Source organism: Epinephelus moara, chromosome 8, assembly GCF_006386435.1.
Source record: "Epinephelus moara isolate mb chromosome 8, YSFRI_EMoa_1.0, whole genome shotgun sequence".
NCBI lineage: Eukaryota > Metazoa > Chordata > Actinopteri > Perciformes > Serranidae > Epinephelus > Epinephelus moara.
The window spans coordinates 20,891,632-20,913,997 of NC_065513.1; the positions used below are offsets into that span (position 1 = coordinate 20,891,632).

Here is a 22,366-nt window from a genome sequence, read left to right on the forward strand (position 1 = left end):
AATAACCAGGATGTACATTTATCGGCTGAATGGTTTAAGATTTAGCCACAGTGAAGTTTATTACCACCGATATTCTCACATTATGCTAAGAAGAAAGTTGCATCAAAATAAGACAATAATTCTGGTCCTCATTCATATTTATTGATATATTTAAAATAAAAGTGAAATCTCTGCAACATCAACCACTCTTTGTCTTATTCCTCATGTGAGAATCTGGTCATTCAGGTCTTGTGTAGATTTTCTCCTCGTTCCCTTCTTTCATGGCTGCATATCTGGCTGCAGTGAACAGGTAGTCGCTCAATCTGAATGAAAATGTTGGGACTTTTATCAGATGTGTAACAGAGGAACCATGTTCTCATATTAATTTCAAAACACTGGACTGACCTGTTCAAATACTTGGCAACATCTGGATCTGCCTCGCCTGACCGCACAATTGGAGCAACACTGTAACAAGAACAAAGATCTGTCAGGACCTACTGAGCCGGAAAAGCAACACAAAGGGGGTGAATTCTATGTCATAGATGGCGAGGAACATGCTGCAACTGACCTGCGTTCAGCTCTCCGGCACACTGTCCGAGCCAAGTGCAAAGCCGCGCTGCCCTTCCCTCCAGACTGTGGAGCACCAAGCATATGTATCAGTGCAAAAGCAAAACCTGAAATGTCAAAAGAAATTTTGTCTTACAGATCCACAAATGCGCTTACTGGTAAAATGAAGTTGGTCAGTGGAGGGAGTTCTTCTGTAAATGTATCAATCCAAGTTTCCAGGTCTGCAATTGGCTGTGCAGTAAATTTTGTTCTCTCTTAAAAAAACACGACAGAAAAAAAATGAATCCAACAGATCAACAAGCACACAAGACTCGATATTTGACTGCATTAGACCAAGCCAGCAAGTGCATACTTATGTGACTTTCTCTTGCAGATGATCGAGGGGTGGCAATATTGGAGCCCACGTCTTGTAAAATGCACTGTATCTGAAATGTAAAAAGCAAAATACTGTCAGAAACATACATGCATATATAGATCTGCATTGAAGAGCGATAATAAATACAATATGAAAAACAAACCTTGTCCAGCTGATATGTGAATGTGTGACCTTTGTCAAGGCAAAATTCTCTGGCCAACCTGTAAAGTACAATTCAACACGGTCACTTAAGGTGAGGCAGATTATAGATAAAGTTTTAAAGTGAACTGTGATGGTTGAGTCGTGAAAATTTTACCCTATAGCTGATGACAGCTCATCTGTATTTCCCAAGGCTTCAAAAATATGATCTTCCTTTGGCCTCCTTTCTCCTGTAAATGTGCTTGAAAAACCTTTTAGGAGATACAGAAAGAACTGAGTCAGCCTTTGTAAGCACCACCTATGGTAACAGTGCTGTAACATGTTCGGTCACTGGTTCCCAACCTGGGGGTCCTGACCCATTAGGGGTTGCAAGGCCTTCTTGATATTAAGGAGCATAAGATCTTTTTAGTTTTTTAAATATACAGTAGGCCTATATTTCAGCATTTCATTAATTTATGTGAAGAAAAAGAAATGAATTTAATATTTAAGTGTACATTATAATTCAAGATATAAACTTAAAAAAAAAATCTCACAGCAAGCTATATGCCTATTCACAGAGCCCTCACTATCTGTTTAACAGATAGTGAGATTTCTGCATTAGAAAGGTGCAAAGTTAAAAACCAAAGAGCTTGTAGAACAATGGCTACGCGTCAGGAAGACAAACAAATGCACAATGAATTTGTAAAAAACAGAAAAGTGTGATAGGTATGTATGATAGTGACAGAGAATCTAATAAAAGTCCCTAACAATATCAGGAAAACTCATCTCTAGTGCAAAACTCACAGGATAAAATCTGCTCAAAATGTATCCAAATCTCCTTTTACACAGTTTGCATTCACTATTTGGGTTAATTGTAGTTAATGAGTTGTTCTATACTGTTGTTATGAATTGAATATATTATGAAATATCCATAAAATATGCCACTTAGTCAAGGGCCATCAGTTTACTCAATAACATAAAACATTGGGTCCCTTTAAGAAATAAGGTTGGAAACCACAAGCCTAGGTAATTTGAAACACAACCTTTGTCTCCAGTTTTGGTGTATATTTTGGGTACTCTGCTGTCACCTTCAGTGGCATAACTGTTTGGAAAAAAAGAAAGATGACAGAGAAAAACAATTATTTTTGACTTATTTGATAAATACTAATAGATAACACAACAAATAACGCGTGAACACATTATGAAAATGCATTTTTGTTTCACTTGGTCTTAAAATATTCAAACAATGCTCCAGTTTGACAGATAAACTTTAGCTAATGTGCTAAAATTGCCTTCATTTCAGAGAGTACACTGTGTAGAAGCTACCTAGCTAGCACTTTGCTATGTTACAAAGAGTTAACATTACATCAGCGACATAAACAGGAGCTCCAGACTTTGCCTTCACCTTCTGTATGAACACAATGCGCTCCTATTCCGATGCTCGCTTACGAGCCTCGCTGTCCTTACAACACACCGGAGGTGAGCAGGTTTGATAATAAACGATGCCATGTTAGAGTTAGAAGCTAACTGCTAAAGGTTAACAATGTTGGGAAACGTATTTTGACCCTCTGTGATGTCCGTAGTTTATGGGCGTTTCGTTTTCATCGCACGATTGGTCAACTCACCGTGTGGTGGTAGAGCGCGGGACGCTGATTGGATATAGTAATATGTGTCCGACTATCTGCAGCGCTGATTGGATAATAGAAGCCAAACCTATCTTGTTCCCTGCTCCTGTGTGTCAGCAGTGTTTTTAACATGTTTTTATCACGCTACCTTGAAGAGAGTCTGTGCTCAGAGCAACTTGCAATACTTTGACCAAAAAGAAAAATGTTTTGTTAAACTTCCTATATTCGTCGAGTCTTCATGAAGAACGCAGAGCTGTGGGACAGAGTTGTCAGTTGCTTGTCGGGGCTTCAGAGGATTAACATTAGCTAAAGGTGGCTAAGCTAGCTTATAATACCAGTGTCAGTGACAAGTTGAACTTGAAGCTTCCCAGTTCTGGTGAGATATTTGCTCTCTGGAAACTGTGACAGAAATGCAAGTCAAGGAATTGTTCGTGTCTGCTCCAGGGAAGGCGATCCTCCACGGAGAGCATGCGGTGGTGCACGGAAAGGTAACCTGAAAGTACAGCTAACAGAGAGTTTTTATAAGTTGCATGTCTAGCCAGTCTTGAACGAAAACTTCAGTACATGCATTTTTAAATGTGATATGATACAAGTACATCTTTGCAAGCAGATTTTCCTACTGTTCCCTAAAGAAAGGGAAACCAATAATTACCTGGAAGGTAGAAAAAACAGATCCAGCAGACAGCAAACTGTGGTTTACTTTTGGATATCACTTGAAATGATGTGCATTAAATGGGCTAAAAGTCTGACAAGTTAATCACCCTGTGTTCTCTGCTCTGTTCCAGGTGGCTCTTGCTGTGAGTTTAAACCTGAGAACATACTTACGGCTGAAAGCCACCACAGCTGGCAAAGTTTGCATCAACCTCCCAAATATTGACACATTCCTCTGCTGGGACCTGTCTGAGCTGAAGCGGCTTATTTCTTATTCCCGTGGTAAGGAGTGGTGCAGCACTGGGGACCATTTACACCCACATACACTGTAATTATTACTGTTGGACCTGTGTCATGCATCTCATACTCCAGTACACGCCGGGACATTTTCCAGTGTCCAAAACAGTTTCTATTGATAAACATTAACACCAATGACATCTAATTATCAGATTAGTTTGTTATGGTGTCCATCTTTGGACATACTGTTAACTTGGATAACTTACCTTTGGCCAGATGAATATTGTGTGCTTTACTGCGGTTAGTATTTCTCATTATAGATGCTATCTTTTATGTATGTTTTTCATACACCCACAGATTAAAGTGTGTGTTGTTGTGATATTACTCAAGTGATGCTGATGATTGCTGTGCTTTGTAACTCATGTTAACAGGTATGAGGGAGGAGATGAAACTTCTGGATGCTGAACTTGTGAGGAGACTGCGTGAATTCGTTGGTGTCACCAATGGAAACTTGGATACTTGCAACATGGCCACCCTAGCCTTCCTCTACATCTACCTCTCACTGTTTGGATCAGGGTGAGACAGAAATTCTCTGCATTTTCTTTCATTTTATCATTCTAGCTAGTTGGCTCATATGGCCACAAAAATCACATTACATCTTACAGATATTTTTGATATGATGGAAAACCTGAGACTGGGCTCAGCAAATATCCAATTGCAGAGCTATAGCGCCAGTTGTTTCAGGCTAATCTAGGGCACCTTTGGCAAGAAAAGTAACAGCAGCAACCGCTAAAAACCGCAGATGTAGATCGAAATCAATATTGAAAACAATCGTGTCAGCCCAAATCTGGACTTGCAGATTTGGCACTTTTCACCTGTAGGCGATGAGTGTTGCAGCTGCATCTCTTTTTTAATAGCTACTGACTGTGTGTATGTGAGGGGGAGAGAGTAGAAGGAGAGACGAAGAGAGAGAGATAGACTTTGAGGAGCAGCATTTTCTGCTGAATACTTGGAAGTGTGTGCACTCAGCTCATGTCATCATGAGTCCTCTGCTCTCCGGGATTGTGTGCTTTGGGAATGGGGGATGGGGTCCTCACCAGATTTGAGACTCACTTGTCCAATGATTAAGTCCCAGGAAAAAAACTTTGTTTAGGAAGGGAAGTAATGAAGAAATAGATTTACAACTTCACCAGCTTACATTTGGTGTTTTACAAACAGAAACTGAACAATGTTTTTGTTAGTATTAAATGTTTTCTAAGGGATAACTCTACATAATGATGTATTAATATTCATTATTTTATTTTAGCTAATAGGTGGCGCAAGTGTTAAATGTTAAACCTCAGAAGTACACACTAAAAAATAAAGTTGTAATAAAAGGCAAAAAACTGCAGCTGTAACACTTATTGCCCTGAGGTGACGCAACTGTTAAAATTGCAGTGGCAAAGTCGAAAACTAATCCTGTAACTAATCCTATAACGGCACCTGCATTGTGGAATATTTACAGCCAGCTGCACCTGAGTTTGTGAGTGTGTGTATGAAATACATAGCCGTTCAAATTCAATTAAATTGGCCTGTATTATGTTATGTATCATGTCCTGTAGTGTATCATAGTAGGGATGCACAACATTGGATTTTTTACTGTTATCAGATATGCTGGTATATATCAACTTTTTTGGCCGATATATCTGATATATCCACTTTTTTCCCCCACCTAATTTTAAGTTGTCATCAAGTCTCTTATGTGGAAGAGTGGAATTAACATTGTATTATGAATGCATACTCTTATCGTGATGGCCCACCAGCAGATGGAGACATGAAATAAAGTGCTTTTCAATGCATATGATATTCATTTATTGTGCATGTTGGCCGATTCTGATCATCTTAAAGCTGATATCGGCCGATACCGATGGTGTGCCGATATTATCGTGCATCCCTAAATCATTGTTTGTCTAACTTGCTTATTACATGTTGCGTTGTGACTATGGCACATGCATACGTTTAGATGCTTTTGTTGAAATGAAATGATGTTCAGCTCTCTCTCAGCTAAATGCTGTAAACAAAACTGGCACAATATGACAGGTTGTTCAGGGAGTTAAGGGTAATTTTCCCTGCAGCTGAAAAAATTACCTCCACCTTCAAATGAAGATAGTAAAAAGAGACAGACAGAAAGGCCGGATGTTAGTTTTAGCGACTCCAGCACCTGCGAGCACGGAAGATGCTCAGGAACATTAGAGCTGCAGGTTGTTGAGAGGTTTAATCGGTGCTGACACGGTGCTGCCGTGTCTGAGAGAGGTGATGGGTTCTGACAGGATGGCCACTAATGAGAGTCTGGCACTGGGCCACACTGCAGCCTTTAACAAGTCTGGATGTGTTTTTCCCTCGAGAGAAGAGGTGGACAATTAGTTTAGAGTATTCTCCTGTCTGCCCAAAAGCAGCTTCTCTGACAGACACTGACAGCAATGTCAAACAAGTCTCTGTTGCATATCGTAGTGTATGGATTACTTAACATTACACACCCCTTATAGTTATGTTTATACTGTAACTGTACCAGTAATAGGGTTAAGTAAAGTTTAGATGGGGATATGGTACATTATTTACCTACTACTTGATTTTTTGGTAACAAAAAGTAAATCAAAGATACAATATTTAAAGGTTTTCTTTACAATCAGAATCTCAGATGTACTGTTTATTTCTGCAGTGAGCTGCCCAGCTTGACTGTGTCTGTGTGGTCGGAGCTGCCGACTGGAGCAGGGCTGGGGTCAAGTGCCGCCTACTCTGTGTGTTTAGCTGCAGCTCTGCTCTGTGCAAGCGGAGCCATCCCCGCTCCTCTCAGGGAGTGGGATCACACTGCCAGGTAACGACATCACGTTAAAGAAATGTCTCTTTTATGAGCTGTGTGTGTACAGGTTGTGTACAACACTGGTGTGCATAGACAGAATTCTAGGCCTGATGAATGTGCACTAAAACGGAACACAGAGGTGGTTTTATGTCTTACATGTCTCACACTGTCCAGTCTCACCAAAAGTTATGTGGTTGGAAGTTTAGAAAAAAGACCTTAAATCACAAAGTTATACTTCTTAAATAGAAAAACATGCTTTGGGGTCAGCACTATAGCATGAATGCCTGTGGAGAATAATGCAATCTAAAACAGTACCCTGCAATGCAATAAATACATTTTTTGAGAAGCTCATGATGTTATATTTTTGCTGAATGTGTTAACTCTTTTTCTTAAATTTGCCTTTATTTGAACTAGATTGGTTTTTCAACTGTTGTGGCCAAATGACTGCAACATTATGCCACACAAAACAGCCTACAGAAAAATTAGACGCAAAACAATTCTTAGAAATATTACATTTATATTAAAATACTGCACCTTCAAATTTCAATCCTTAAACTGTCCATAATATAGTGGTCACTTGAAATAAATTTTTTGGAGCTGATTTCAAGTACATGGAGCTGTCCACGTGAATGCTCTTTAATGAAGGGGAAAAAAGTATAAAAATCGATGCAGCACGATCAGAAATTTAGTCTTTTATACCCCAAAAATTCTTCTTCCTTTTCAAAATCTGACACCTACATTATCCACAATGCAACTCAAGTATGGACGGTGCTTTTTGATGAATGCTAACATTGAGAGTGGAACAGTGGCACTAATAGAGGACCTGACAATGCATGCAGTTTGGTCAATACAATTAGAGGAGTCCTGTGATCAGCTGCAAGTATATTTTAAAATGGTGTTAGATTAAAAGTCAGGAGGTTATCTGAGCCTCGTGGATTCATCTTCTTGGGACTCCAAAGGTCTGCGCATGCGTGGATGTAGTCTCAAAGGCCATGGCATACAATTTAACTTACTAGTTGTCATTTCAAAAGACAGTTGGAGAAACTGACAAGAGAGGGGAGTCCTGACAGCAGTAGTATCTAAACTGTTTGTAATTTTTGAGTTCATAGTTTGTGGTGCTTTTATGTGAGACTGCCTAAGGTGTAGATAGTGTTTTGAACCTACCCAAATGTTCAATGTTAAGGCCCAAACACGACAAACCAGCTTCAAAGAACTAGTGGCGACAGAGGCCGAGTGTTGCATTGCCTTACTTTGCCTGTGTCTCTGCCAAAAAGTTGCATATGTTTACGCTGCAGAGACTACAGCCAATGGCCAACTACCACGTACATTCTGCGCAGTTTGTATTCGTCATTTGAAAAAGGAGAGTGGAAGACCGACAGGACAGATTCAAGACGCAAGTTAGCCAGGTTGTACATTAACAGCATACCATTTTTTAAAACACAAAGTATATTTTCATGTGTGTGTTATGAACAATAAAACAATTACAAATTGTTTCTGCTAAAGAGCTCAATGGCTAAAAAATATAATTTCATCTAATATAACAAATTTGTTATGATCTCATGACCTCTTGACTTAAGTTGTTTCCCACTTTTCTCACTTCCGTTGCACTGAGTTGAACTGCCAATCAGAGCGATTACACTCACTGACAGGCTCCACTAGGTCTGACACCGATTCAACATACTGAATCAACAAAAAAAAAAAAGCTGACAAGGGCCGATGGTGCGGGACACACCCACAAAACTTGGGCGACAGACACTCATCGACAGCTTGGTGTGTCAGGGCCCGTCAGTACATTCATCACAAATAGCATCTTTATAATGATTCGTTGAACATCCACACCTACTGTACGTACCAGTGTTTGCTTTAGAGATGAAGAAGTAGTTTAGGTCTGTAAGGGTCTGCTGGGATACAAGTTCTCCTTTAATTTACAAATAATTGCAGGTGGTGTCAGGAGGACCTGGAGCGGATCAACAGCTGGGCTTTCCAAGGGGAGATGATCATCCATGGTAATCCTTCAGGAGTAGACAATGCTGTAGGAACATGGGGTGAGGCCTGATATTATCTGGCATACGGTGCATTGCATATGGTGTTAATATCTCCCTTGTCTCCGTGGACACTTTAATGGAACCACTACTGTTCATTATCGTTTGATGATTATCTATTTAATGATTTTAATTTCCCTCTTTCTAGGTGGCATGCTGAGATTCCTGGCCGGAAAGATAATACCACTGAGCAGGTAATGACACTGATTAGCAATTTTTAATTTGATTTCATTTAAAAATAGTACACAGTGAATTAATAGAAATCATAGTGGCTTTTTTTTCCTTACAGAAAACAAATATTAATATAGTGAAATGAAAGCACCAGAATAATACGTCTGCATGAACTCTCTGATCTGTCTGCTTTACTTCCAGGGTGCCGTTATTAAGAATCCTCCTCACTAACACCAAAGTACCACGTAGCACCAAGGTACTTGTTGCCAGGGTGAAGGACAAGATTAACAAGGTACTAAATGGTTTCTTCCTCCCCCGTGTGTTACTTGCCGACACTGTAATTAATATAATAGGCGGTGCTTTTGCATGGCAGATACTCCAGAGCCTGCCGTTGAGTGCCTTCATAAAATATTGAAATTAAACTCTTAGCGAGCGCCCCTGTGTGCTGTTGCCCTGGTGACACCAGCAGGTGTGCAGTTCTCTACCTCAGACACGGATCGGTCTGAATGGTGTTGTGGCAGTGTTGTGATCAGGCAGGGGCAGAACCAAAAATCAAACCTGCCATTTTACAATCTGTATTTGTATCAAACTGTTTTTTAAAACAAAGGCACAAAGACACTTGTTGTTTGTTTTTTTTCATTTAAACTGTAGTGAGGTTTTTGTGTTGAAATGCTGTGCACAAGTGATGTTGGAGATGTTGATTTCCTTTGTTTTTGTTTCCCTCTGCTGTAGTTTCCCTCTATCATGACCCCAGTGCTTGACTCAGTTGATGCCATTTCCTGCACTTGTGAGAGAGTCCTCTCAGAGATGACCTGTGAGCCCATCACTGGAGAGCACTACAATATTCTAGAGGTACAAAATATTGTAGGTTGTTGCATCAAAACATTGAGACGTTACATCAAATTTTTGCAACACTTTAGCCATTTTGTCATATGAACAGTGTCTGGAGAATAAGGTCCAGACATTGTCCAGAGTTCCCTTTCACACATGTAACACACAGAAGGATTTTGTCTGTGTCAGATCATTCTCCTCCACTGGAAATGCTTTGTTTGGTTTTGGCGAAGGGTGGCGTCCAGGTAGAGTGTGCAGGAGGCAGGACATGACGCGAATTACACCCGGTCATGTAGCTGGTTCATAATTTGTCTGATTTGAGACAACTTTGACAATTGCAGCGCCGGCCCTTACCAACAGAAGTTTCTGAATCTTGTCCTCTCTCCAGTTAGACATTACCGTTTCCCTATCTGCGTAAATGACCCCTCTTCTTCACCCTTGGATGTTTGTTTTCTTCCGGTTTTGCACAAGCGGCAAGACAGAAACATTATTAACACACCTAGTTCTATTCACACATGGCCACACAGACTTTGTCGGGAGCTAGCAGCTTAAAGTCTGTATAAAGTGCGGGCTAACTGATTTGGACATTTGCGTTCTCACAAAAAGCTCCTCCAGATAATGTCTCAATAGTTTCAGGTTTGCCGTGCATGTGATGAAGGGGCTTTAAAATACAATAGCATGTTCCTTTTTTAAGGTAAAATGTCTTAAACCAGAGAGCCCATATTCACATCCACATGACTAATGGAACTGCCAGTAGCATCAGGTTTTAACAGCAGCTGCATCATATCATTTATAGGAGCTCATTGACATCAACCAGCACCACCTGAATGTGATGGGTGTGGGACACCCTGCCCTGGACACACTGTGCCAGGTCACGATGACCAAAGGGCTCCACAGCAAGCTAACCGGTGCAGGGGGAGGAGGCTGCGGCATCACCCTGCTGAGACCAGGTACTGTAGGCCAAATGTTCCTATCCATCATACTGCTATCACTCACGTACCACTGTAACAATAATACACATGGTAAATATAATAATTACTCCTGTATTGCAATGATAGTAACAACCACGGCCAGTACTACTCATCATAGCTACTTTTCACATATCCAATAGTAATAACACATAGGGCAAACATCACATTACATTGCTACCCCTAATATCTAAATAAGTGTAACCATCCCTGATACCGATAACACCTTATTGAGCAAACATCATCATCATCATCATCATCATCATCATCATACAGTTATCAATTATATGTCATAATGTTAGTAACTTATCCCTCAAGAATCGCCGTTTCCTATCACATTTCTGTCGCTCACATATAGTAGCACAACAGTGTGCATTTTATATTTTTATATAAAGGGTCAGGTCAAATGTTTGTCTTTTATTTTCGAAGGAACATATTTTATCTGCTGAAAAGTAGGAAAAAATGGCACACCATCACAGCAAACAATGCCAGAGGAGCTTTACATTTTCTGAAAATATCATCGCCTCAGAGCATGAATAGAGTTAACAGCAAATCACGACTATTTTTAAGCGAGATGATAACACGAGACACACTTCTATTGTATATCAACTGACCTTAATACCCATCTTCATGCAACCAGTAATCATCCAAAACACACAAAGAACAATTTTCCCACAGGCCGGTTTTTGAGATTACATCAAAATTCTCATCTTCTCCTGACTTAATATTATTATTAATGTCTAAACAGATTATTTGTGTGAACAGATAACAAATAGTGGGTACACCTGGAAGGTGATTGATCCCTTTCAGTGTGTCAAGATAACGTAAGAGGAGATTTGCTCCATGCAAAACACAAAGACAGAAAATGAACCACAGGAATGTTTTGTCACTGACATTAATCACCGCTCTGCAGAAATTAGAGACATTATCAGGAAGCTTTGGCACATCCTGTGCGCTGAGTCTGTGCGTCAGGAGATTTCTATACAGCCTCCTCTGTTCTGTTACAGATGGTCTGAAACATAACTCTAGATGTGGACATGGTGCACAATGCAATATTAGTTGCAATTGTAAGAGCTTAAAACATCCATTAACCAGGCCCCAGGAAGTGCACCAGGCTTTGAAGCCAGATTTTGTAGTGGCCAAACGGTGGCCAGTTATGACCGTCATGTGATGCCATGTGGCACAAAAATACTTTTTCACATAGACCATCCTCTCTGTGGTTCATTGGCCTTAAAATGACGAGCCTCATCAGAGGTAGTCATAGTCGAAAACACTGTGGTTTGAGGCCTCAGTGTTAGTCTTACTTTGGATTCTTTGATGCATGATACCACAGTTGTATTCTTATATTCCTGTTCACTATACTACTGAGTGTCAACACTCCCTTTGGGTGTGGTGTGGTGTGCTGTACACCTGTATTGAATTATGTGACAGCCCTGATTGTCTTTTGTATGAGGTATTTGCTGTTAACACTATTCATGCCTTGGGCCGAAACACTTTGGCTGTGATGTTTTAATTGAATGTAAAGCCCTACTTTTCCTGATTTTGTAATAACCTGTGTAGTTTAAACGATGCACTCGATAGAAATTAATCGTTCATTTTGTCGAGGCTGAACTGCATCCTCGGATGGATTTGTCTTATAATGAATTGTATTTGATGAGGGAAGTTTGATGAGCCAAACTGTCAGACTCCTGCTGACAACAAATGTTGTGTTTTCCCCTCACTCTTCCTCTCTGAAACAGAGATTTGAGTGGCAGGAAATGATGAGACGGCTGCATAAGAAGGGTCTTTTGGTGTGTGGGTACTACTGTGAAATTTGTTATAAGGAAACTTTGTATCATCCTCTCTTTGACAAAACAAACAATCACAAAACCTGCGAGTTCAGTCTCTGTTTACGCCTGCAGCCTGCAGCATACTGAAATTTCATACGGTTAAAATCCTCCAAAACTTGCAAATGATCTTTATTTGTTTTCCTTGCAAGCCTTTCCATCTGTGTGCATCACAGCTATTTTTCAAATAGATCGTCTGCTGTGTGTCTTCTCTTGTCTGTCCTTGTGTTAAAGCTCTTTGAGTGAATGAAGGAAGCAAGCGAGCATTAAGTTATTATATGATTGCATTAAAAGCTGCTCTTGTTTTTGAAGCTTTAAAATAAAGCTGCACATGTGGTTAGCATTAGTATTACTGTGCAGCTGCAGCTGAAGTGGGCTTTAGACCATGTCCTTTGCAACTAACCGCAGGGAAGTGTCAGCCATTTGGTGGGATCCCACCAATTACAGAGTCCTTATTTTTCTGCATCTGTTAGACCACTGATTGAAGTGACGAGGTTTTTGTGTGCCTCCAGTGTTGTCCGCTTGCTCTCAGCGACAGACCCTTTGCAGGTTCATCTGTGGAAGCACCACTGTAGCTAAATTATAGTCTTAACATTCAACAGCAGCTGTCTGGTTAGCTTGTAATCCATTTCCTTTTATTTGAACCCACCCTGACATAATTTTTTTTGATATGACTTTAATATGACTTTTTTTTTTTTTTTTTTTGTAGAAACGGACTCCTTCGTTGTCCAGACGACAGTGCAAGACTTGAAAGACTGTGGCTTTGACTGCTGGGAAACAAGTATTGGTGGGCCGGGTGTCCAGCAGCACTCTCCTCTCTCTGTTAAGGAGGAAGTTCTGGAGATTTTAAACCGTTACTGAAACTCTGGCTGAACAAGAGGAAAAACGACCTGATTGTCTTCTTGTTTGTACCTCAAGACCTGAGGTATGGTCAGCTAATGAAGTGAGACGAATGGACCAAGGAAAATTTCCCACTGTGCGGAGCTGGACCGACTAAAAAACAATCTTACTGTTGTGAAACTAACAACAAGGCAACTGTGTATCTAACAAATTACTGATATTCATGTTGGACTGTGGGAAAAATAACTGATCCTCAAGGGTGCAATTACATGTTCTGAAGGCTTTGTCCACTAGATGGCAGCAGAGTTGCACAAATGCTTTTTATGAAGCAGGATTTATGGTGAGAGGCTTTGATAAATTGATTAATGTGTAAGTGAAGCGCTAGCAGAATTAATTTATAGTTTCATCTAAATGCAGAAGGGTCAACACATCTTACGGGATTAGACGTTTGTAGTCATTAATTGCTCACTCTTGGCACTGTAACATGCAATGATGTTGGATAACTGCTAGAATGAAGGTGGTCATTTTACAGAAGATGATGAAGAGAAAGTTTGAGAAATGAAATTGTTTTTGGTTCTTTAACAAAACCCAGAGACTGTTTTCTTTAGTCTCCACAGTTCTGCAAAGAGTTTTATCAAAGTGATCATGCTTGGATATTTCTCTCTATCACTACAATATTGAGACCAGGAAAAAATAAATGTCATAAATATGTTCTGAGGACTGTCTGCATATAATATAAAACTAAAACTTAAATTATTACAAAGACAGATGTATGCTGAATAGAGCTGCAACGATTAATCGAGTAGTTGTCAATTATTAAATTAATTGCCAGTGAGTTTAATAATCAGTGAATTGGTTTGAATAATTTTTTTAAGCAACAAATGTCAGAATTTTGTGATTCCAGCTTCTGAAATGTGAATATTTTCTTGTTTCTTTACTCCTCTATGACACTAAACTGAATATCCATTGTGGACAAAGCAAGACATTTGAGGACGTCATCTTGGACATTAAAAAAAAAAAAAAGATTGTCATTTTTCACCATTTTGTGATATTCTATAGACCAAGTAACTAATCGATTAATCAAGGAAATAATTGACAGATTAACCAACAATGAAAGTAATCGCTAGTTGTAGCCCTAATATTAAGCAGAACATAATAAAAAACGTTGGTTGGAGGGTGATCCAACCAACGTTTTTTATTATGTTCTGCTTTCAACATAAGAGTGTTTAAATGCAAAATAATGCTGAAACCAAAGAATGTTCTGTGGTTTATTTAATCAAAATCTCTCAAAGAAGATAATATGTAATATGAAATATCTGTTACGGTTTGGTAAAAAAAAAATTATTTCAAAAAATGCATGCCATGTGCTGTTCGTTTCTGCAGTCACAGACCGACTGGCTGTTTTGTTTTGCTAATAGAGGATGGGGAGAGGGGGACAGCAGGAGTGTGTGGCCTCTCTGGAGCCTCTGGATTAGCGCCACTATAATGTGAATCAACAACAACCAGCGTCCTTCTGTGAGTCACACATTTGTGCTGACACATATGCACACACACAGACACACACATGCACACACACACACACACACACACACACACAGACACCAGCTTTCCCAAATTCTCCTCTACCTAATTGCTCATCCTCCTAAGCATTACGAAATATTCTGCAAATGCTGCAGATACAGAGGAAGGATCTGTTTAGAATATCCCTGATTTGGAGAAAAGGTCATAGTGGGATTCAGTTGAGTTTGAATATCCATTTCATATTCCATTTTTTAAATGTCATGAAGATTGAGCAGTATGAATCTGGCAGCGTACGTGAATACACAACATTTGTCACCCTCCCTCCTTTTCCGCCTGGCGCCCCCTCTGTCCTCTTGAATTGTGTCATCTTTATGTCAGGGCAGCCCCCCGTCAGTGCGCCGCACAGTTGCCCCTAACCCCTGCTGGAATTTAATTACCACTGCGCTTTTCAATTGAAATGGCATTGACGAGGGGGGACAAGAGGGAGACAACAGAGCCTGTTTCATTTGAAGCCCCTCTCTTTCTTTTCTGTCTCATTCTCTCTCACTCCTTTTACCCCTGCAAGGCACAGATGGTATTTTTTTTTATCAATGTCAGCGCCTGCTTCTTTCTGCTCTGATGAATAGAATCTAAAGAGGCCCTGAGATTATTTCAGATAACAGAGGGAGTGAGGAAAGGGGGTCAAGGATAGAGGGAGAATGTCAGAATGAGAGAGATGCTGTCCCAGCAGCGAGGAAGGAGACGAACAAATCATTTAACATTTAACGTTTAGGGAGTTTTGTCTGGATGGATCAATGTGGGAGAATCAAGGATGTATAATTCATTTTGTCCAAGCAGGAGGAATGAAATGTTAAATGTGAATTTGCTGAGTGGTCATGCTCGCTGTGGCACATTCCCTCTGGTCCCTCAGTCGACTGGTGAAATGCTTGTCAGGAGCCATTAAGTTTGAACACAGAATTAGACCTGACTGACAAGATATCATGTTGCTGCTGGCCACTGGTTTTACTAACAGGGAGTCAGTGCATGACTTCCTATAGTGAGCATTTGCATTAACATATAGAGGCCTCTGGATCACAGTATGGTGTCGGTTGTTACTTGTGCGTATATTATAATTTATGTCATGATATTTGTGTCGAAAGGGGATGTGCATTTGGCCACAGCGGGGAAGGTTTGTGTGACCGTCCTCTCCCAGCATTCATATCGGCACGCTGACAGAGGCAACATCAACATCATGAGCTCCTCTCAGTCATGATGGGCTGTATGATCCTCCTGGGGGTGTTTGCCCTTTCGGTAAGTGGGGGGAGGCGGACGGTGTTAGTAGCAGGGGTCCAATTAAGACAGCAGGGTACAAGGGCATGGCCAAAGAACTCGGAGGATTTGGTTTTAGGGAGGAACATTGAATTGTTCCTTTAGTCTCAGCTCCTTATAATTCATTTTTTTTATCCAATGTAAAGGATAAGCTCTCCTTAAAATACGCAGGTTTTAGCATCTGGACCCCAAAACGAAGCATTGTCTAATTGGAACCCTTCCATTATTAGATTTGTATAGTTACCAGTTGTGAAGAAAATGTAGAAGGTATAATGTCTTCCATGTTAGTTTAGCATGTTAGCATGCTAACATTTGCTAATTAGCACAAAACACAAAGTACAGCTGAGGCTGATGGGAATGTTTTAAAGTTTTAAACATACACTGTATAAAATAATGACTGTAGCCACTGTGATGTCTTCCATTGGTTTGTGGACTGTTTTGAAGCCTCAAATTTGGCATTTTGGCTGTCGCCATCTTGGATTTTTTGGAGCCAGAGGTGACCATATTTGGACGAGAGGGTGGAGTTGTGGTGGAACGAGGGATGGATTTGACGGAGAGCCTGATCTGATGCTGCGTAGACAGGTCTTCCGCAAAGCAAACCCACCCGTGCAAATTTAAGCCTTGATAAAATGTAAACGGGGGAGTTTATGAAAAATTCACTCATGTACAGTTCTCAGGATTGAGAAAATAAGCTATAGAGATCAAAAACATTTATGGTACCAGGCCGTAAACATGTTTATTTCAGCTGTAAAGTTTGGCATTTTAACATGGGGGTCTATGGGGATTGGCTCGCTACTGGAGCCAGCCTCAAGTGGCCATTCAGAGAACTGCAGTTTTCGGCACGTGTGAATTGACTTCATTTTTCAGCCCTGGAGGGTGCTGCTTGGTCTTTTAGGTATTAAATTAAAGTGTTTTAACCTGAGGATTGTCGTAGAGGAAAAGTTAAAAAAAAAAAAAAAAAAACTATCACAGTTCACCCTGAGGAGCACATCTATGTCTGTGCAAAATTTTATGGCAATAGTTGTTGAGACATTTCACTCAAACCAGAAATGCTGAACCCTAGGGGGCGCTAAGAAGAAAAGTCAGGGGAGGTACTTTAGTTCCATCCTCTGGGAACATTTCACAGTTACCCAACAAATGGTTGTTGAGATATTTCAGTCTGGACCAATTAAACAAATATTAGAGAGGGTTCAAAAAATAAGCCTGATTTTGTGACATGTTCATTTCTTCTACTTTCCTGTCCTGTTAGGTATCTTATGACCCTTCAATTTGTTTTTTTGTGACCCTTTGTGGGGCTCCTGACCTCCAGATTGGGAACCTCACCTTAACTCTTTCCCTTAGACAAAATATTTCAACTGAAGTTTCCACCCGCAGGATCTGTTTGGGCTAGAACTGGGCTTTACTCATGTTTATGTAGTGGGCCCACAGTGTATAGACTTGTTCGAGCTGTACTATTGTAAACATCTGAAACACATGACGCAGAGCGACTCCCAGTCCACGTCCCATTTTCCATCATGGAATTGTATCATGTCATTGTATTGATCCTGTAATTGATTCTGTGAAGTCGAGGGCACCTGCAACATACTCTGTCATCCCTCAGTGCCAGGAGCGCTCTTGTTTAATTGCAGGCTAAGGCGCTGTTTTTTCTTGTTGCCTTTGAAAAGCCTCATTGATTTTTATACCACCCTTCATCCTTGCTGTGCTCCGTTTTAAGAGCAAATCCCTTGCGTCGAAGTTGCCCAGAATGTAAAAGTATGAAATCTGTCAGCGCTTTTCACAAGGCTTCCAGGTGCAATCCATACAAGTTAACACCCAAGTTAAAAAAGTCAGGCCCCTGTGTTTTTTTTTTTTTTAATGTTTAAACAGGAGAAGGAAGAAAAGAGGCTATCTTACACACACCAGTGTGTGTCTCATATGGGACCAGTTGAATGTGAGGTTGTATTGGAAACACAATCAGACTGGGAGGGTCAAATTTTATTGCTCTGTCCGTTTTGAGTGTTTCTGTTAAAATGGAGAAAATAGTGTCCAGTATTTTGGGATACATCAGAGGTTTAGCAGTATTTTCTATTTTAAAAACTGTGAAATCAGTTTAATTCTTTCTTTTTGTTTATGATGTATGCATCTATGTCTCCTCAAATGCATTCTACTTTGATAATACATTGCACTTATTAATCTGACGCCATTAATCCAAACAGGAATTGTATTTTTGTTGTCAGGCTTTAAACTGCAGTTCAGAAACTGGCACATAAATATATTCAGTGCATTAGAGGTCTATATAGAACAAAAATATCCTAAATGAAATTTGATTTGCATTAATTTGAGAAGCAGCTTATCTAACATTCATACTTTGAACTTGCTTTGAATTAGAAATAGGTTCTCATTATTTCCCTGGGATTGCAGCCAATTTATTGGATTCAGCTTTATATTTTTTTTCTCGGAGGCTCGGGGAGGAGGATGATCTCAAAATGTTATCACATGACACGGGTTATTGATGGACCATTAAAATGTCAGCCAGATGTACTTAAAACCACAGCTTTTAGGTTGATAAATTACAGCACAAATGGATACATAAAGCTGTTAGAAACAAATATTCCCATCTAGAGCTATCTGCAGTCAGATAGTAATGGATGTTCTATCTGCGTGTCTGTCTGTCTCTCTGCATGTTTCTTTCTGCACGTTTTACCCTCTCCCAGTGTATCTTTCGACCACTGCAGTCATGTAATTACAATGGGACAGGTAGGAGTGTTCATATTTCATCTGCTGCATTCACGATAACATCTAATAATCTGAAAGCGTTGCAAAATTGGTATCTCGTTGCTCATGCATTATGAATGAGTCACTGATTGCTTTTTTGCATAGATTAGCAATCATTTCACAGAAATCTTTCATATAAAAATGTGCCAGGAGGGTTCTATCTCTTTTTCTGAAGAGTTGAGGTGACACATCCCGCCGCTTTTTAAGATAAGACGGATCAGGTGATACCACTTCTCCCCCTTGCCCCTCTGCTCCTTCTCTTGCTCTCTGATTTATTTCTCTATGCATATCATCACGGGGTGGGGGATAAGTGTAATTTTCAGCCCACTTTGCAACTGATTGCTCACTTAGTGAATATATTCAGCATCTGCAGTGTTATTGTGTTTGGAGCCAAGTGGCTAAGTACCACTGAGATTCTTTGGCATCAAAGTAAACATTTGCAGACTCCAGAAGAGCATCGAGAGAAGCAAATCTGCTTCAAAGCTCCGAGACTGTGCACCCTACATATGGATTTCAGTGACCTCTAGTTGTCCTGGCTTGTAGCCTCAGATTGGCACGACACATGAGGGGCTCGTATGGTCTAGTGGTTAGGAAAATAGCCTGGTGACCAGGTCACGGGGATAAAGTCCCAGGTGAGGTTTACATACCACTTTTGTTTCCTGTCAGGCAAATTTCATGTGATTTACGTCATCCAGTAAAATATCAAGTCAAATATCTTTCACAGAGATTTATAAACAGTGTGAGCAGTGTAAGTTAAAGGAATACTTCACCCACAAAATGAACATTTATGTATCAATTAGTCATGCTGTTTTACCTTGAATTTGTGGAAAATAGCATTTTACTTACATGCCTCCACTGATTTATTGATTGACTGGGGAAAACTATATGAAACATCCTGTTTACAAACTCTCACACAACTCGTGCAGTATAATCCAAGCCTCATTTATCCAGTCGTATCCTCAGTACTTTTCAAACACATGTATTTTCACTAAAAGATTGTTATTTGAAACTGAACTTAAAGTGAAACGTATCTATGCTCTCTCTAAAGCCAGACAGGTTTTTTTATTTAGCAAAAATGCATGTGTTTCAGAAGTACTGAGTGTACAACTGGATGAATGAAACTTGGATTATTTTGCACGAGTTGTGTGAGAGTTTGTAAACTGATGTTTTGATATAGTTTTGCTGTTGTTAAATGTGGTCCCCAGTCAATAAATCAATCAATATGTTCGCTGTTTTCTGTGAAGGCATGCAAGGAAATCAGTTTTCTCCATGAATTCAAGGTAACGCCTCATGATTGATACACAAATGGTCATTTTGTGGGTGAAGTTGCTGAGAGCAGTTTGTAGTCTCAGCATAAAACAGAGTTAAACTTAAAAGTTCCCAAACACAAAAGCTTTACTATATGTGTTAATTAAAGCTTTTGTTTGATGCTTTGATGGACTTGGATTCTAGCTCTGCCTCGTTGCTGATTGAATAACGAAGGAAAAGTGTCAACAGTACGAGTGTGCACGAGGTGTGTGGACGTGTGGATGCCTGCGTTGTGTCTCCCATCGTAACCCCTGGCCTTTGCCCCCCCTCCCCGCATTGGGCAGACTCTCAGCCAAGGCCCTGTGGAGGTTGGTGCCCTCTGCCTGACAGCCTGTCACTGTGCTATGGTGGTGATTTTTTTTTTCTGCAGGAGATGGTGTCTGATTGGGAGCAGTGTGTGAATAGCCCTGTCACACTCGATAAGCCAGCAAGACGACCTGTGACGGGGACATATGGCATGTTTGACAGGGAGAGAGGGTGCGAATCGCACTGAATGATAAAATGGTGTTTTTCCCCCTTCGGCAATGTCATGCTTTCAGGCAAGCGTGTGGACCATCGCTCACTCAAGCGGCTGACTCCGGCCTCCTTGTGACATCTCCTTCAAGGTCCTGGGTTTCTCTGCCTCGCGCCTGGCCAATTCTGACACTGCGAGCCTGTGCTGCTCACAGCTGCTCCGTTAGCTTGTCGATGTGGGGAACATAATTGGATATCAGTTTAGTTTAGCGATGCAGACTGGGAAATTCATCTTAAGAGCCTGTTCGTCAGAACTCCTCTTAAAGCTCTCTGGCGCTGCAGCCCTTCATCCTGTCTCTTTTCAGGCTGTCACACGCCTCACACTGTTGATTAATACACATGCAGTCTCATCAGACGACTCTAATTGATGGGTTCAGCCTCCTCAGGACCCTGATTTATTTAAAGGGCCATGAACACATGAAGAAGGAGAAAGGAGGATGGAGACAAACAGGCTTGGATTTAAGTGTGTCGGGGAAATTATTGAGTTGAACTGCACGCCTCTCATCCTTACTGTCAGCTGGGTCTTGACTTCTGGTGTTGCAGCCTCAACTCCTATCCTGTCAAGTGTCACATTGTCTGTGTTTGTGGCCGTGACAGACAGCCCAGGTGTCACACTCAGGCTTCAGTGCACCATCAGGCACCTCTGCTCTGGTCCCCAGTGGCTCACAGTCAGAGAGACAGCACAGTCCAATAACCCCTCTCAAACCCAGCATGTCTCGCTCCCCGGGGACTCCCCTGTGGAGTTTACTCTCTGTCCATTGGGCCAGAACTTAGAAACTCTGCCAACGGTCACATGATCCTGCTTTCACTCTGAATGCTAATTATAACACTTCAACTGCTACAGTGCAACTGCCATAATTTTGACTATGCTTCTTCCTCTAAGAAACTTTTCTGAAGCAAAATATTGTTTCATCTAGTGTAAAGTCCAGTGTTGGGGAGTAGTGAACTACATGTAATTAAACTAGCAAGTTGCTAGTGATTCAACTACATTAATGTTTGCATGGTGATTCAAGTAGTTAGATTACTTTTTGGCCTTTTTCTGTGTAGTTAACCACTGAAACGATTCCACAGTTCTGGGCCATAAAAGTAAATGTATTAGGCACAGATTAACTTTTATTTTACCGTTGCTTCTCTACTGTAATTGAAACCCAACTGACCACAAATAGTCATAAAAGTGTGGTATTTTAATTTGTTTTATTTGGTTTATGTATGACCTGTGTACAAGTGGGAACTTTTTGCAATAAACTCAGTTGAGTGAATTTTCTGTGCTAGCATGTGACCTTTTGGTATCGTATTTTGTAATAATTTTGTATCACATGTACATTTTCAATAGAGTTGTACCAATACCGATACCAGTATCGGAAATACCTCCGATACTGCCTAAAATGCGGTATCGGGTATCGGCGAGTACAGCCTATGACCAATCCAATACCACTTAATGCCTCATGTCATTATGCATAAGCACGCAGGTAAACGAAACGGAAACGGAGCGGAGTTTAAAAAGCATCATCATATTTCTCCTGTTTTAGCTTCTCTGCACTGGCTCCCTGTAAAATCCAGAATTGAATTTAAAATCCTACTGTTAACTTATAAAGCTCTAAATGGTCAAGCTCTGTCATATCTTAGAGAGCTCATAGTGCCTTATTATCCCACCAGAACACTGCGCTCTGAGAACGCAGGGTTACTCGTGGTCCCTAANAAGCTCTAAATGGTCAAGCTCTGTCATATCTTAGAGAGCTCATAGTGCCTTATTATCCCACCAGAACACTGCGCTCTGAGAACGCAGGGTTACTCGTGGTCCCTAAAGTCTCCAAAAGTAGATCAGGAGCCAGAGCCTTCAGCTATCAGGCTCCTCTCCTGTGGAATCATCTTCCTGTTACGGTCCGAGAGGCA

At 40.6% G+C, this 22,366-nt stretch overlaps 2 protein-coding genes across 3 annotated transcripts; one reads left to right on the forward strand and one right to left on the reverse strand.

The window, feature by feature from the left end:
- Positions 1-119: 119 nt before the first annotated feature.
- On the reverse strand, positions 120-2,615 carry mmab (metabolism of cobalamin associated B). Of its 2 annotated transcripts, XM_050050948.1 has the most exons (9): positions 2,445-2,615; positions 2,083-2,141; positions 1,218-1,311; positions 1,065-1,122; positions 899-971; positions 703-800; positions 548-612; positions 385-444; positions 120-302 (listed from the first exon to the last, which is right to left on the reverse strand). In XM_050050948.1, exons 1-9 carry the CDS (start codon positions 2,546-2,548, stop codon positions 218-220), a joined length of 696 nt encoding a protein of 231 aa, XP_049906905.1. In that variant the 5' UTR covers positions 2,549-2,615; the 3' UTR covers positions 120-217. The 2 variants fall into 2 exon arrangements, with proteins under 2 accessions (XP_049906905.1, XP_049906907.1); XM_050050950.1 differs by lacking the exon at positions 703-800 and having other exon boundaries at positions 548-653.
- A 398-nt stretch (positions 2,616-3,013) lies between these two features.
- On the forward strand, positions 3,014-14,196 carry mvk (mevalonate kinase). The gene is made up of 10 exons (XM_050052025.1): positions 3,014-3,152; positions 3,450-3,597; positions 3,984-4,128; positions 6,251-6,406; positions 8,333-8,436; positions 8,582-8,627; positions 8,806-8,896; positions 9,337-9,456; positions 10,232-10,385; positions 12,939-14,196. Exons 1-10 carry the CDS (start codon positions 3,075-3,077, stop codon positions 13,088-13,090), a joined length of 1,194 nt encoding a protein of 397 aa, XP_049907982.1. The 5' UTR covers positions 3,014-3,074; the 3' UTR covers positions 13,091-14,196.
- Positions 14,197-22,366: the final 8,170 nt, after the last annotated feature.

Bases quoted from the DNA above. Each gene is read 5' to 3' on its own strand.
- mvk (XM_050052025.1), top strand. From the start codon at position 3,075: ATGCAAGTCAAGGAATTGTTCGTGTCTGCTCCAGGGAAGGCGATCCTC. The intron at 3,153-3,449 runs GTAACCTGAAAG...GCTCTGTTCCAG, and splicing joins ATGCGGTGGTGCACGGAAAG to GTGGCTCTTGCTGTGAGTTT. The intron at 6,407-8,332 runs GTAACGACATCA...AAATAATTGCAG, and splicing joins GAGTGGGATCACACTGCCAG to GTGGTGTCAGGAGGACCTGG.
- mmab (XM_050050948.1), bottom strand. From the start codon at position 2,548: ATGGCATCGTTTATTATCAAACCTGCTCACCTCCGGTGTGTTGTAAGG. The intron at 1,123-1,217 runs GTAAAATTTTCA...TGTACTTTACAG, and splicing joins GAGCTGTCATCAGCTATAGG to GTTGGCCAGAGAATTTTGCC. The intron at 303-384 runs GTCAGTCCAGTG...ATTTTCATTCAG, and splicing joins GTTGCCAAGTATTTGAACAG to ATTGAGCGACTACCTGTTCA.